A 16706-nucleotide genomic window follows, 5' to 3' on the forward strand; every position below is an offset into this window, starting at 1 on the left:
ACAGCAATGCCAAATCTGAGCCACATCTGCCACCTACACCATATCCCCAACCCAGAGGATTGAACCTGCAACCTCATGTTTCCTAGTCGGATTTGTTTCCCCTGAGCCACGACAGGAACTCTGCAGATTCTTTTTTATTTTATTTGAATGATGTAATTGATATACCATAAAATTCACCCCCTTCTTCTTTTTTGGCTGTGCTCTCAGCAGTGTGTGGAAGTTTCCCAGTCAGGGATTGCAGGGATTGAACCCACTCCACAGCAGCAACCCGAGCAGCTGCTGTGACAATGTTGGCTCATTAACCTACCAAGCCACCAGGAAACTCCACGGTGGGTTTTTATTTAAAAAGTAAATTGTACCACAGGAGAACTTTCTGCGGTGATGGAAATGTCCAAAGCTTGTTTTGCATGATAGTTTCATGGGTATATATAATTTTCAAAACTGTTCTCCCTGAACCATTAAGACCTGTTCATTTTATTGCATCTAAAATCTCAATTTTTAAAATTAATTTAAAAAGTAAAAGGTGCTACTTCAGAAAAAATCTGAAACAATTAAAATTTGAGAGATGTTCAGTGGCTGACTCAATGAAATTGTCTCCAAAATAACAAGCAAAAAAAATCACATTTGTCCTATGGTATGAATCAATTTCTCATTAATGTTGATAAGGGAGATTCAGATAAGCAAAAGCATTATAAAATAGAATAATCAAGTTCACTTGGCCGAGGTAACATAACCTTAATAAACATAACCAAGGGATTAGTATCAACTTCATAATTACACACAACTAAGGACAAATCACATATATATTATCTGATGTAAATACAAAAAAAGTGGAGTTTAATTTTTTAAATAGCACGTCCACACTCCAAATAAGTGGGGAAATATTATATATATATTGTAAGTCTTGCCAAGTGAATGAGTAAGTTGCTTTTAGCATGTCGGCAAGTGTTATCAAATCTGGAGTTTTCCTTAATTTTATTCTAATTTTCATTCTAAAGCTAAGAGGTATCACATAGGCAAATGATGTAGTAAAACACTACCAAAATAAAAACAAAAGACTTAGTTTCTAGGGAGAAATGACAAAATTGCCTGAGGCAACTTAAAGAAATTATAAAGGACAATTAGCAAAAAACCTAATTCAATTCCTATTGCTCTTAGACACAGGCACTTAGCTTCAACCCTCTTGCTTATTCAAACCACATACCACTGCTTTTGAATATATGTAGTTTGTTTGTGGAATGTGGCAATTACTAAAACAGAGACAATTATTTCTGAAGATGTATTTTTACATCTATGTGACTACTTTTGTTAGTGAGAGTTTCCTAGATGTGAGACCATCTAGTGAGCATGCAGGCAGGGGTTCTTATCTCTAGCTACGCATCTGTGCGGTGAGAGTAAAGGTGAGATGTACTTATCTATGGGTGTGTTTGTGCTCTGGCAAAGTTTTATGACTGGGGTGTTGTGAACCAAAGGTGGGCCAGTTACCAGAAGTAGGCATCTGTGAGTTTCAAATAAGCAATGTTCTCACTCATGGAAGAATATAATTTTAAACACATATAGAGATTTCCCCTTTACTGTGATAACAATTTTTTAATAAGAGAGAAGGGACCACTTATTGAACAACTGGTGCAGATTAAACACTTTTTATTATCTGACAGATTCTTCTCCACTAACCTAAGCAGGTACAGATTAACCCAATTTCATTGACTGGGAATCTGAGCTACTAAGTGGCAGAGTGGTCTGATTTTAGAACCTGTAATTTCGTTCTTTCACAAAGTCTCAACTAAAATGTGAGAGAATTTCCTCAAGAAAATTTTTAAAAATGATGGTAAGTACTTAATTAGACCTGACTCCAGTTTTTAGTGATATGAAATGTGACTTTAACTTTTTTACTCAGAAAGCTTACTTTACATCTGCTTTTTTATTTTTTATTTTTCTAGTTCCCAGGCTAGGCATTGAATTGGATCTGCAGCTGCCAGCCTACACCATAGCTCACAGCAAAGCCAGATCCTTAATCCACTGAGTGAGGCCAGGGATAAACCTGTGTCGTCATGGATACTAGTCAGATTTGTTTCCACTGAGTCACAATAGGAACTTCCCATGTCTTTTTTTTTTTTTCCCCAGATCATGAAATTATATACTCTTTTTTAATATAATGATTTTTTTTTCACTATAGCTGGTTTACAGTGTTCTGTCAATTTTCTATTGTATAGCATGGTGACCCAGTTGTATACATTCTTTTTCTCACATTATCATGCTCCATCATAAGTGACTATAGATACAGTTCCCAGTGCTACACAGCAGGACCTCATTGCTAATCCATTCCGAAGGCAATAGTTTGCATCTATTAACCCCAAGCTCCCAATACATCCCACTCCCTCCCTCCCCCTCCCCCTTGGCAACCACAAGTCTATTCTCCAAGTCCATGATTTCCTTTTCTGTGGAAAGGTTCATTTGTGCCTTATATTAGATTCCAGATATAAGTGATATCATGTGGTATTTGTCTTTCTGACTTACTTCAGTTAGTATGAGAGTCTCTAGTTCCATCCATGTTGCTGCAAATGACATTATTTTGTTCTTTTTACGGCTGAGTAGTATTCCATTGTATATATATACCACATCTTCCTACTCCAATCATCTGTCAATGGACATTTAGGTTGTTGCCATGTCTTGGCTATTTTGAATTGTGCTGCAATGAACATGCGGGTGCATGTGTTTTTTTCAAGGAACCCATCTTATTTTTATCTAAAAGAATTATAGATGTTTGCTTAAGGCCGAAGGCCATAAAGCTGAAAGAACTCTGGGCTTTGGTTTAATTGCTAACTGGAACCAACAAGGGAAGAGCATTCCTTTTTCTCTGGGCTCCATGATATGTCTCCTGCTTCTCCTTCCCTAACATCAGGAGCCACATCCTCTCCCTCTGCTCATGTTCTTCACCATGACATTCCTCTCTGCTTAGTGTTCACATCACCTTAGATGCCCTCTGTCCTCTGTGGGCAGTTTCATCCACACCCTGGTTTTTACCACCCTTTGAACTGTCTCCAATTCATGCCTCTTTGCAGTTCTCCAGAAGTCATTTACCTAGATAGCTTATTACTGGCCTCTCCAAGGAACAATTCCAAAGTCTAATTCATTCCTTATCTACCTTTCTTTGAACATTCCATTTTTGTCCTCCTGTCTTGACACCACCACCCACCCAGCTACTTGGGGGAGGAATTTGGGAGTCATTTTCAATACCCTCCAGCTACATCCAATAAGCCTTGAGGTCTTCTCTTCAAAAATCCTTAAATGTATCCTCTTTCCATTCTCTACAACATGGCTTGGCTTAGCTGTGGCTCTCGCCACCTGTACCCTGGACCGCTAGCATCTGTGGGTCTCTGACCTCCAACCAAAGTTTCTTTCAGTGCACATCCTCCCTGGAGTCCATACAGCCAGAAGTCCCTTAGGTAAACTGTATCATCTCCTTCCTCATCTTAAAAACTCTATGCTGGTTCCTTTGTGCCTGCAGGATAATAACATAAAAGGACCTATAGATTTTCTGCTAACACACTTTACACTCCAGTATTAAATTCCACAGACTAAACTTCTCCAAGTTTCTGAAGACATTCTATCTTAACTTTCTGTGCCTCCATAAATATCTGCCTCTATTTCAATTGCTTTGAAGATTTTCATTATTGGTTTTTGAAGAAGCCAGGCTTTCAGGGATCCATCTTTAGAAGCTTACCCTTGGGACCATGTGCTGGCTTCATCCTTGCTTTACCATCACTGTATGGCTTGGATGTGTTCACAGGTGTGTCTCCCTCTCCCATGTCAGACCCTGAGGTCTGCACGACACTCACCACATGGCGAATGCTCCATATGGTGGTGCAATTTCTTAAATATTTAAAGTATATGAAAATGTCATTATTATATCTTGAAATTTGGAAGTTCAAAGTTCACATCCGAGAGAATCTTTTCTAGACCAAACTCTGTAGAGAGCAGTTCAGCACAAGCTCCTTGGGAGTCACTTCCATAACCACTTATCTGTCAAGTATTCAGTACAACATCTTAACAACCAAAGGCAACAAGTGAAATTTGGATTGGATTCTGGACTTAAACATAAAGTCGTAAGAGTTCCTGCTATGGCACAACAGGATCAGTGGTGGCTCTGCAGTGCAAGGACGCAGTCTGATCCCTGGCACACAGGTCACAACTGTAGCTTGGATCTGATCTCTGGTCTTGGAATTTCATGCCACATGGCAGCCAAAAAAAGGAAAAAAAATAATGTTATAAAGGACATTACAGTAGAGGAAATGGAAATGGGTTGTATGTTAGGTGATAGTATTGAATTGTTTGTTCTCTTAGGGATGATAATATTAACAGTCAGCTAGAATGTCCTTTCTCTTAGGCATGAATAGCTTTATGATGTCTGTAACTTATCTTCAGAGTTCATTTTAAAAGAGCATAATATACAGAGAGATACAGCATATGTGACAAAATGTTAATTGTTAAAATGTGAGTATTCTTTGCACTAATTTCTCAACTTCTCTGCATATTTGAAGATTTTCAGAATAAAATATTTGGGGAGGAGTTCCCGTCATGGCGCAGTGGTTAACGAATCCGACTAGGAACCATGAGGTTGCAGGTTCGGTCCCTGCCCTTGCTCAGTGGGTTAACGATCTGGCGTTGCCGTGAGCTGTGGTGTAGGTTGCAGACGCGGCTCGGATCCCGCATTGCTGTAGCTCTGGCGTAGGCCAGTGGCTACAGCTCCAATTCAACCCCTAGCCTGGGAACCTCCATATGCCGCGGGAGCAGCCCAAGAAATAGCAACAACAACAACAACAAAAGACAAAAAAAAAAAAAATTGGGGGAAAATGCTAAGAACACTATTGAAAATAAAATCAATAAAGCTTTTGAAATGTGTGTCAGTACTGCCCTTTCTCCCTCCCAAACCTGCTGCATGGTACTTTCCACTGCCGCGTTAACCCCCACCCCATAAAGCCACTGCACTGCAACCAGGTTTGTGTTTTACAGTTGAAAGGCACCATCCCCACTCCCAAGACACTACAGTTTGCTCTCCTCATTGGCTGACCATCACAAGGCTATTCATTTTTATTTGCCTACATTTAGTACCACATTGCTCTTTAGAAGCTTAGGCAAATAAAACTGCTTCCTAAATTGCTGCATGTAGTTCCTTGAGATCAACAATTGGAGATTTTCATCTGGGAAAACTTGAGGTGATAAGGAAGTAGCAGGAGTCGTTTTGCTTTAATCCTTTCAGAACTGCCAAGTATCTAGTAAGATCTAGTTAATTTTATTTGCCATGAAGGTGATTAGAATTTAGCCCTTCTCTTAAATTTCTATTATATTAAGATGGAAATTTTTAAAAAAGAATTTATGACCTTTACTTAAAAGAGTTAATGAACCTAGGTATATACCCAAGAGAATTAAAAATATATGGCTACACAAGACATGGAAACAAACTAAATTCGACAGATGAATGGATTAAGAAGATGTGGTACTTAGTATACACAATGGAATACTACTCAGCCATAAAAAGAACAAAATAATGCCAATTACAGCAACATGGATGGAACTAGAGACTCTCATACTAACTGAAATAAGTCAGAGAAAGACAAATATCATGATATCACTTATATCTGGAATCTAATATATGGCACAAATGAAACTTTCCACAGAAAAGAAACAAACTCAAGGACTTGGAGAACAGATTTGTGGTTGCCGAGGAGGAGTGGGAGAGAGTGGGACCAACTGGGAGTTTGGGATTAGCAGATGCAGACACCCCAACAACCAAAGGCAACAAGTAAAACTTGGATTGGATTCTGCACTTAAAGATACAGTTATAGGAGTTCCTGCTGTGGCACAACAGGATCAGCAGTGGCTCCACAGTGCCAGGATGCAGTTTGATCCCTGGCACACAGGTCACAACTATGTGCCATTTGGAGTGGATAAGTGATGAGTTCCTGCTGTATAGCACAGGGAACTATATCTAGTCACTTGTGATGGAATGTGATGGAGGATAATGTGAGAAAAAATTGTGTGTGTGTGTGTGCATATATATATATATGTATGTTTATGTATGACTGGGTCACTTTGCTGCACAGCATAAATTGACAGAACATTACAAATCAACAATAATAGAAAAAACAAAAATCTTATTTAAAAGATATGGCTACACAAAAGCTTGTAGATGGCCGTTTATAAGCAGCATTGTTCATAACAGCCAAAAGGTGGAAACAACTCAAAAGTCTGTCAGGTGATGGATAAACAAAATCTGACATATCCATACAATGGAATACAGTTCTAAAAAGGAATGAAATAATGAAAAATGATAGAACACAGATGAATCTTGAAAACATGTTAAGTTAAAGGAGCCAGGCACCAAGGCCATATAATGTGAGATTCCATTTGTATGAAATGTTCAGAATAAGCAAATCCATGGAGACAAAGTTTATTAGCATTTGCCTGAGGCTGGGGGAAAATGGGTCAGAAATGGAGTATGACTGATAACGGGTACAGGGTTCTTTTGGGGGTGATGCAAATGTTCTGGGATTAGATGGTAGAGATGGTTGTAAAACTCTGTGACTATATTAAAAACCACCAACTTGTGCACTTTCAATCAATGAGCGCTATAGTAGGTGAACTATGTCTCAATTTTTTTTAAGTTAATGAAAAGCTATTTTCTATTTGGTCGCATTTCCAAGAACAATCAAGGGAGAGCTGGGTTTGATTGCACCTTCCACCTCCAAGTGACCACTGACCAGAGTGAAGAGAGGCCCCAGATGCTGTGGGGCTCCATTCTCCCCTCCCCAAGCCTCACAGGAGCACCACTGTTGGCCTTGGCACCTGGAGGACCAATCTCAGCATGCCCCACATTCCTGTCACTGCTGAAATCCCCGTACTTCCTCCAAAACCAATCCTCATGCAAGTCTCATACCCCACCTTGTCTTCATTTTCCTTATCGTACTTACCTTTTACTCCTCTTCCTCCAAAATTTGGCTTTGTTCATTGCTTTATCTCAGCTGCACAAGAACAGTGCCAAACTAACAGTAGATGCTCAAGAGATTTCTGGTGAATGAACAAACTTGGAAGAAAAGTTTATACAGATCTTGTCACTGGGTATTATTGAAAAAAAAGAAGCATGGACTTTCCAAATGTGTTTCCCTCCCATCAAAAGACTTTGTCCTCCATTTAAATATCTATCTCATCTTCAAGAAACCCTGCACAAATAGTATTTTATTGTAGATGATCGAATTTCCAAATCTTTATACATTTTAAGAAAAACATTCAGGTATCATAAACACAAAAATTTCAATACACAGAACTCAAATTTACAACATGAAAATAAACACAGAAACTTATTTGGGGACTATGTGGTTATTACGGCACTACCTTTATAATTCCTCATCCAGAGTTCAAAAAACGTGGGCAAGCCCTAAAAATGTAGCAGAAGCATTTCCGCACACTGGTATCCAGAATCTAGTTTGTGCAGAAGTGTTTCCACTAGATTCATAGAGTGCTCTTTGAAGAAAAAGGCGAGGACTGGTCATCTGGTCGCCCTTCGGACATTCTGCAACTCTTCAATGGGCTTCCATTCTTGGTTGATTGTTATAAGCTTTAAAAAAAAGAAGCAGCAAATGAAAATGTTTTGTTAAGATCTGTCCTTCACCCTCATGTCCCCTTTTGGGATTTGTACTCAGTCCCCTTTGGAAAAAGTATCACCATAACATTTGCAGTCAAAGAATCACCTCTTCCCTTCTAAAACAGTCATACAGGCTGGTTTCTATCCCTCTCTCTTTAAAAAGCCTTTGGTTCCTGTGTGTTAGAAGATCAGAGAGAGAGGTCATACACATTTACCCCACATTCGCTTAACATTAAAGTACCTCAGATTCTAGATTTTGAAATGTCCTATGGTTTTATGTGAATTATAAGCTCAAAATTGTGTCTGGGATTCCCCATCATGACTCAGTGATTAACGAATCCAACTGGTATCCATGAAAACATGGGTTCAATCCATGGCCCCGCTCAGTGGGTTAAGGATCTGGCATTGCCATGACCAGTGGTGTAGGTCACAGACGCAGCCCAGATCTGGCATTGCTGTGGCTGTGGCGTAGGCCAGCAGCTGTCGCTCGGATTCAACCCCTAGCCCAGGAACTTCCATATGCTGTGAGTGCGGTCCTAAAAAGACAAAAAATTAAAAAATTAAAAAATTTAAAAAATTTTAAAAAGTATCTGCTCTTTGTGAGTCTTATAATGGTCCTCGCACAGACGTAGGCACATAGTAGGCTCTTAAAATTTCCTCACTATCAGTACTCAGCCAATGTCCAAATGATCCAAGTTATACAATAAGGGAAAAGGCACAGAGCTGTGGACAATCCTTGACTTCCAAAGAACTTGCATTCAGAAATTCTCATTTACTCTCATAAGTTTTCTATTACCCCAGGAACAGGGAGATGTAGGTAGTTTTAAATGTCCTTCTCTAGGCCAAAAACTGTGTTATTTGAAATTTTTGTTCTTAAAAAAAAAAAAAAAACTATTTGACAAACCTAAGTCTTCTTTGTCAGACTTCTTTGACAGACCTAGTGTTCATTCCAACAGATTGTTTACTTCCAAAATATTTAAAACATAAAAAATATTTGCAATAGTCTCTACTCATTTGAATGAGTAGATATTAGTTAATTTTGCTTAATGAGAATGGCATTGCTGTTTTCTGGAGCTCCTGCTATTTATCACAATAGATCTTACATTAACTTCAGATAAATAGCAGCTGAAATAAGATTTTATATCACAATAATGATAAAAAGTTAGTATTTGAGTGATTCCTATGGGGCAGACATTTTGCTAAACGGCTCTATCTATTTTATCTTCCTTAATCCTCTAAACTGTGAAGTAGAGCCCTATTACTGTACCCATTTTATAGATTCTGAAAGCCTCAGAGAGGCTAAGCTGTCTAAAATCAATTGTGAACAATGGAGCAAGGATTTGAACTAGATCTCCACAACTCTACAGCACTCTTTTCAACCCTAAATTGCACCCCAAAAGTGAAACGTATTCAATCTATTTTGCTGACAAAGGTGGTAGGGTTTGGGGCGAAGTGTAAATCACGTTTTTATTTAGCAATACCTTTCTAGGTACATTAGGATCCACAGTTTCCCAAGGCTCTGGATTTCTTTTTCGATCAATGCTAAAAAGTTAAAGAAAACTGATTAAACATTAAAGTAAGTGAATGTAAACCAATTCTGATACTGGGTTTATAAATACTCTAAGGACAGACTCAGACTGCCTACTTAGGCATTCATAGTTAACTGAAATGAATGGAAAATTCCTTTAAAAACTTCATAGTTTGGCTCAAACATTAAGGATCAATTCCTTTACAGGGTAGAAGAGGTTTGTATTCCTTTATTGGGCTAGACTGGAGACTGTTCTCTTAAGCTGAAGAACAATGAGGGCGGAAGTACCAGGCTAAGAGCAAGCAAATATGCCCTTGCTCCAGTTTCTGGGAGAGGCAGGAGGGCTGGGTGTGAACTCTGTAGGTGGTGAACCACCAGAGCCTGGCATGACGGGCCCTTTGGAGCCCTGCACCCAGTCAAGATCAGTTTCAAGTTTTTCTCTTCCTCATTTACAGGATACATGATAATTTACCTTACATCCAGGGCTGAGACTAGGTTCACTGTAGACAAATGTATCTATAAACATTACCACATTAGGAAAGGTCTTTCTAATACATTCAAAATTTTAAATGTCAGTAAAATTGTGATTTAAGTTTGATAATGTATATCCCAAAAAACCATCTAAGAACTTTAAATTTCAAAACTTAAATTTAAAATAACAAGGAACTTTCTTTTGCTACTGGAGGAGGAGGGCCAATGAATGAAAAGCTACTTATCTAACAAGGAATCAACTTATTTTATCAATAATATCATTTAATAATCTTCTGATATCTGGAGGCTTTCTGGCCCTGACTCCAAGTTCAAAATTCGATACTCTTATCCTAGAGGAAAAATCAGAAAACTGATACCATGCATTTTATAAACTCAAAGTCAATCTAACACGACTAAAAACGTTTTTATGAATAAAGAATGCCTACTTACATCACATCGGTTTTTCCAAGGGAATATATAGCAAAAGCCGAAGCTCCACTCGCTGCCGCGGTCATGAAAAACACCAAAGGAATAAGCTACAGAGAACAAAATATTCCGATGTCTCAATGTGAAACACTTGAAATACAACTGAATAGCTATACATCATTTTATGCTTTCTTCAAAATCTGCACCATCTGTTCATCTTTAAAAACTAGTATTTTCAGTCAAGATTTTCAATTGCTTTAAAAACTTACTTCCTTCTTTTTCCTCAGGAGTTGGAAAAAGCTCATGATGACTTCAGTGTAGAATGCCAAATCTAGAGGGGAAAAAAATCCAAGATATCCATCAAAACTCAGCTACTAGGACTCAACCTGGTGGGCGCCAAACCGGCCATCATATCTCAAAGCCACTCTGGCGCAGGCACAGCAGCGCCTTCGCCCGAGGGCGGCTCACCTGCGGTACCGGGCAGGGCGGTGCACGCGGACGATGCTAACGCCCAGAACTGAACCCTGACCGCGGCCTCCGCGCCTTATATACTAACCACCGGGCTCCGGAAAGGCGGCCAGAGCGTTCAGGTCACGCGAGCCGGGCGGGGAGCCCGTAAGACCTGGCTCTCTTTCCCTCTCGGCATCCGGCGACCGAGCCTTGCAGCCCGACGCGAGCGCCCTCTGCCGTCCACCGCTGTTCTTATCCGCCGCTCAGAGCGAGCCCGGGCTGGGCGCTGACCGGCTGGCGAGGGGCGGAAACTGAGGACAAGGGGTGCTCTAATGGCTAAGGCTAAGGTGAAAACCAGCTCCTCTAAAAAGAGGTCCGGAAAAGGAGCCGCAGAACCTCCTTGGGAGGTTCCTAGGTGCCAGCAGGTAAACTGGAATTAATCCAGTCACATTAAAAGCTCCAAAATGTGATGTAGCGTACACATGGAGCTAATTACAATTAAATTGTGAAGTTCCTTTCAGAATAACTCCTCGTTGCCCTGATTTTTGAAATTAAAAAAAATCAGGAGGTGTGGGAGAAGAAACCAAAAAAATCAGTGGAGAGGTTTCCAAGAGATCTCAGTCAGAGACGACTCCATAGGCTGGCTTCATCTTCTCCCCTTAGCTAGCAGCCTAGCCTTGTTGCACAGAGCATAATAATTAAAGCAGGGTCTCTGTGCCAGACAGTGTTCCAGAATCTTCTCAACATTTTTGCAAGATACGTTATTTAGGCTCAGAGATGCTCTAGTGACATAGCCAGTAAGCAGTGGAGATGCAAGCAGAACCCAGGTAAGTCTGGCAATCATCACTGTTCTTACTGCACCCCACTCTTAGCAACTGCAGTTAAGAATGCAAGCTCAGTTATTTGAAAACAATTATTTTAAAACTGTTTGAAGTTCAAGCTATCAGTTAATGTTAAAATGGAAACATCTTAATGTTCTCTGAAAGGCCAGACTCAGCTCTGTTTCAAACCCATTTTAACTCTAATCATGGGCTTTGCATTCAAAGGGACCTGACCTCAGAGCCCACCCCATCACACTTTTTTAGCTGACTGGCTTTGAGAATCTCAGTCTATGTATCTGTAAAATGGAGACAAACCTAGCTCAGGAAGGAGTTGGAAAAAATGTCAGAATTTATGCAAAAGTGTAGCGTTCTGTCTTGCCTGCAGTTGGCATTCAATAAAAAACAGTAATTATTATTAGCAAAGATTTCTTTCTATAAGGCAGATCATAAATATAACTTCTCCCCCAGTTACTCTTACTGTGTAACTTAAGCTATAACTGAAGACATTTGTTAATTAAAGAAAATTCAACTTTTTCCATGGTTTGTATTGAATAGAATGAGAGGCCTTGGAGTACCCTGGTGACTCAGCAGGCTTAGGATCCAGCAGTGTCACTGCTGTGGCATGGGTTTGATCCCTTGGCCCACAGAACTTCTGCATGCTATGGGTGTAGCCAAGAAAAAAAAAAATCAGTCAAGCCTTTTAATGCCCCTTCTGCAGAATTTCTAAAGCTTCTTTTGTCAGAAGGTTCTAAGAAAGCCTCATTTTGTTAATTAAATTTTTTTCCAGGTTGAAAGAAAAGGAAATCTTACAGGAATACATCATGGCCCAGAGATTAAAATATGTAGCCCTTGCCTTGTAGTGACCTTAAACTCAGAGCCCTGCTTTATCAATGTCATTTCTTTTCCAAATGCAGTTTTACAGTAGTCTAGGCATTATTCTAGCAATAGGACATGGTAAATGAAAAAGATAATAAAACACAAGTCCTTTGCTTCATGTTTCTTACAATTTAGTATTCATTGGTAATATGATCTGGAATGATCTGGTGCCAAAGACACATGATTAATTCTGACTAAGGGGGTCTGAGAAATCTTACCAAAGGTGAAGGTACTTATTTGAACATAGAAATAGACAAACCAACTGTAAAAAGACAGTTTGGGGGCAATTAGAGAAAATTTAATACAGACTAGATAGGAAATATTAGAGTAAATTGATTTTTTTCAGGTATGCTAATAGTATTATGGTTATTTTCTTTAAAAAAAACACATTTTTAGGAGTTCCTGCTATGGCACAGCCTAAGATCCATTGTTGTCTCTGCAAGAGCACGGGTTCAATCCCCAGCCCAGTGCAATGGGTTAAGGATCCTGTGTTGACACAGCTGTAGATTACAACTGCAGCTCAGATTCAATACCTGGCCACAGGGACAGCCAAAATTTAAAAAGATTATATATGGAAATAATTAGGAAATATTATGATGTCTGTGATTTACCTTAAAAATACTTGTTAGGAAACAAAGCAAATTTAGCAAAATTATAATTATTCAGCCTAGGTGATAGATATGTGGGAGTTTGTTATATTATTGAATGTGTCTGAGATGTTCAGAGTAAAACATTAAAAAAATTTATAAATCTATATGGTGTTAAAAGACAAAATTCAAAGGAATAAATTTGAAGATAATTGGCTTTACTAAATGGTTCGTGAACTAGACGGATGCTCTGAGGGATAGTACAGAGGCTGGCTTTGGGATACGTTGGCCAGTTTGGCACCCACCAGGTTGAGTCCTGGTAGCTGAGTTTTGATCAAATCTTGGATTTTTCCCCCTAGATTTGGCACTCTACACTGACGTCATTGTAGGCTTTTTCCAACTCAACAGCAACACAATAATAGTAGGGGACTTTAACACCCCACTTACATCAATGGACAGATCATCTAGACAGAAAATCAATAAGGAAACACAGGCCTTAAATGACACCCTAGACCAGATAGACTTAACTGATATTTATAGAACATTCCATCCCAAAGTAGCAAAGTATGTATCAGGAGGGTGGGACAAGAATGTATTAACAAAAGAAAATGATTGTTTCAAACCAGAGTCTTCTTTTTGGAGGGGAGGGTGGTGTTAGGAACAATGATAAAGGGTCTTTATCATGCAGATTACCTCACTACTGGCAATTTTAGATTGGCTGTTTTAAAGGTCACAATGAGAACTAGATTCAGAAAGTCACTTTCCCTCTTTGGGTTAATGCCCAGGTTTATTGAGTTTCTGAGAAATGCTAGGTCAGTGTATAGTTTGGTCTTTTCCAGGATGACTAGCAGACCCGGTTCCCAGCCTTCATGTCCTGGCAACCTCCACTGGATAAGGGGCAACCCACTCGGGATACTCAGCAGCATTACCCTCCATGGCTGCTCCAAAGCCCCAAATCCCTTGGGGGAACTTCCCCTCCCCACTCCAATTGCCAGAAAATTCTAGAATCTTCTCTAGCTGCTGCAGGCCAGGCTTGTAGGAGCATGGAGCCACAGCTCCTTGGTTCCCACTCTAGGAACTTAGATTTTAATTCGCCCAGCTCAAGCTTTTTTTTTTTGTAAGAAAAATAGAGTGTTATCCAAAAAATTCTTTTTGGTTGAATTTCTGCCTGTACTTCCTTCAGTGACTGCCTAGTTACCAAGTTTAGAAAAACAGATTTTTTAAATTTCGGAGGGTCTGGGAATATACTATATTGTATAATACTGTAATGTGGCTCAGAAAGGAGTTTGAGCTTAATGTGTAAGGAAAGCTGTTCACACTTCGCAGGTACTTAGAAGCTGAAGTGTTTTCTCACTGAACACAGCTTTTGGAAGTTTCCCAAAGACATCCTCCAACTGCAATGAGACTAAGTCAAAGAAATCCTTAATCTGACTTCATCATTTATTGCATTATTTCAATGACAGGATATACATGATTTTTGTCTTCCAGGGGCTTCCAAAATTCTGTTGAGAAGTCATAGGTACAACTTAAAAAGATATTTTCAAAACAAAACTCAGCCTTTAACCAAAGCGTGGGTACTAAATTTCTAGAGTGACCACTAGAAACTTTTTCTAGTGAAAAAAAAAAAAAACAAGGAGCCTATAGCTAGAGTCAGAACTGAGGGGTTCACGCCAACATACTTCAGGTCTTAGAATGGCAAAGCCTTACAGGCTGCCTAGTCCTATAAAATCAGTAACAGATGGGAATTCCCTTCGTGACTCAGTGGTTAACAAACCTGACTAGTATTCATGAGGATGCGGGTTCGAGCCCTGGCATGCTCGGTGGGTTAGGGATCTGGCGTTGCCATGAGCTGTGGTATAGGTCGCAGATGCGGCTCGGATCCTGTGTTGCTGTGGCGTATGTCGGTGGCTACAGCTCTGATTCAACCCATGTCCTGGGAACCTCCATATGCTGCGGGCGTGGCCCTCAAAAGACAAAAAAAAAAAAAAAATCAGTAACAGATGGAACATGAGTGAAAATACTCAGAATTCTAATAAAGTTTCCAGGTATTTTCCCCACTTCTCAACAAGGAGTCAGTTTGTTAAAATAATTTTAATTGAATTATGTTTTATACCCATAAATAAGACAGGCCTTTTCCTTAATTATTTCCAAATAGGGAGGTTTTGCGTAATAATACTCCTGGCTCCAGTCAAAAACAAACTTTCCAACAACTGCTTAACACTTACGACTTCCTACAGTTCATGCACCATGCTCTGACTAGACCTATACTTCTTTTGAAGCTCATGTCCTTGTAATTAACTCACTGCATGATCTGTTTGAGGTCCCTGCTTCCCAGCTGCCCTATCAGTGCCACGTCTGTCTCACTGATATCTGGCACCTTGTTCAGCACCTTGTGAGTGAAGATTCAGTAAAATGCTTATCAAGATATCATTTAGAGAGAGAAGTTCCCGTCGTGGGCTCCGTGGAAACAAATCTAAGGTAGCAGGTTCGATCCCTGGCCTTGCTCAGTGGGTTAAGGATCCAGCATTGCCGTAAGTTGTGGTGTAGGTGGCAGACACAGCTCGGATCACGCATTGCTATGGCTGTGGTGTAGGCCAGCAGCTGTAGCTCCAATTTGACTCCTAGCCTGGGAACCTCCATATCCTGTGGTATGGCCCTAAAAGCAAAACAAAAAAGACAAAAAAGATATTGTTTAGAGAGAAAAACGACAGTTATATAGTACCATGCCTTTGGGTTTTCAAAAGTTATTTACACATGTGTAAGGGACTGGAAGGTTAAATACACAAGTGGTTTCTTCAGGTTTATCTGTATTTTTTCACATTTGCATTACTTTTCTAAATAGAGAGAGATACAAACTAACATATTCTATCTCTTTAAAAAACTTATGATTGCATGGAGTTCCTGCTATAGCACCCTGGGATCAGCAGTGTCTTGGGAGCACTGGGATGCAAGTTTGATCTCTGGCCTAGCACAGTGGCTTAAGAATCTGGAGTTGCTGCAGCTGTGGCTTAGGGCACGACTGTGGCTCAGATCTGATCCCTGGCCCTGGGAACTCCGTATGCCACAGGGCGCCCAAAAGACAAAAAAGCCCAAAACCAAAACCAAAACTAAAAAATACAATTACGAAAGGAAAATAGTAGCTATACAGTAGAGAAAATGGACAATATCATAAACAAATGATCAAAACTAACATCACCAATAACGTGCAGATGTCAGGTGCCTCCAGCTGTGATCTGAAGACATGACCAAGTCTATGTACTGCTCCACTGGTGATGCATAATGTGTACCTATCATGATGCACATCAGACAAACACCAATCAGGAACTAACTGTTCCGTAAAATAATTAATCTGTATTCTTCAAAAGTGTCAAGGTCAAGAAAGGCTGAGAAACTGGTTCAGATTAAAAGAGGTTAAAAAGAAATGACAATTAAATGGAATATAAGATCCTAGACTGGATCTCGTAATGGGAAAACAAGTACTATTGGGACAATGGATGAAATTCACTGCCGATAGATTAAAATGTTTCACCATTTGCAACAACATGGATGCAACTAGCGATTATCATACTAAGTGAAGTATGTTAGAAAGAGAAAGACAAATACCATATGATATCACTTATATGTGGAATCTAAAATATGGCACAAATTAGCCTATCTAACAAAACAGAAACAAATTCACAGACATAGAGAAGAGACTTATGGTTGCCAAGGAGGAGGGGAAGGGAGTGGGATGGACTGGGAGTTGAGATTAGTAAATGTAAACTATTACATTTAGAATGAATAAACAATAAGGTCCTACTGTACAGCACAGGGAACTATATCCAATCTGCTGGGATAGACCATGATGAAGATAATACAATAATGTGTATACACACACACATACACATATATATGTCTGAGTCACC

The 16706-nt window shown here is 39.6% G+C and overlaps 1 protein-coding gene across 2 annotated transcripts; it reads right to left on the bottom strand.

Annotated features, from left to right (window-relative positions):
- Nucleotides 1-7219: 7219 nt before the first annotated feature.
- On the bottom strand, nucleotides 7220-11023 carry C2H15orf48 (chromosome 2 C15orf48 homolog). 2 transcript variants are annotated; one of them, XM_047766451.1, is made up of 5 exons: nucleotides 10624-11023; nucleotides 10337-10398; nucleotides 10092-10177; nucleotides 9124-9184; nucleotides 7220-7615 (listed from the first exon to the last, which is right to left on the bottom strand). In XM_047766451.1, exons 2-5 carry the CDS (start codon nucleotides 10370-10372, stop codon nucleotides 7547-7549), a joined length of 252 nt encoding a protein of 83 aa, XP_047622407.1. In that variant the 5' UTR covers nucleotides 10373-10398; nucleotides 10624-11023; the 3' UTR covers nucleotides 7220-7546. The 2 variants fall into 2 exon arrangements, with proteins under 2 accessions (XP_047622407.1, XP_047622408.1); XM_047766452.1 differs by having other exon boundaries at nucleotides 10536-11018.
- Between the last annotated feature and the right edge of the window lie 5683 nt (nucleotides 11024-16706).

This window comes from Phacochoerus africanus, chromosome 2, assembly GCF_016906955.1.
Source record: "Phacochoerus africanus isolate WHEZ1 chromosome 2, ROS_Pafr_v1, whole genome shotgun sequence".
In the NCBI taxonomy this organism is placed as follows: Eukaryota; Metazoa; Chordata; class Mammalia; order Artiodactyla; family Suidae; genus Phacochoerus; species Phacochoerus africanus.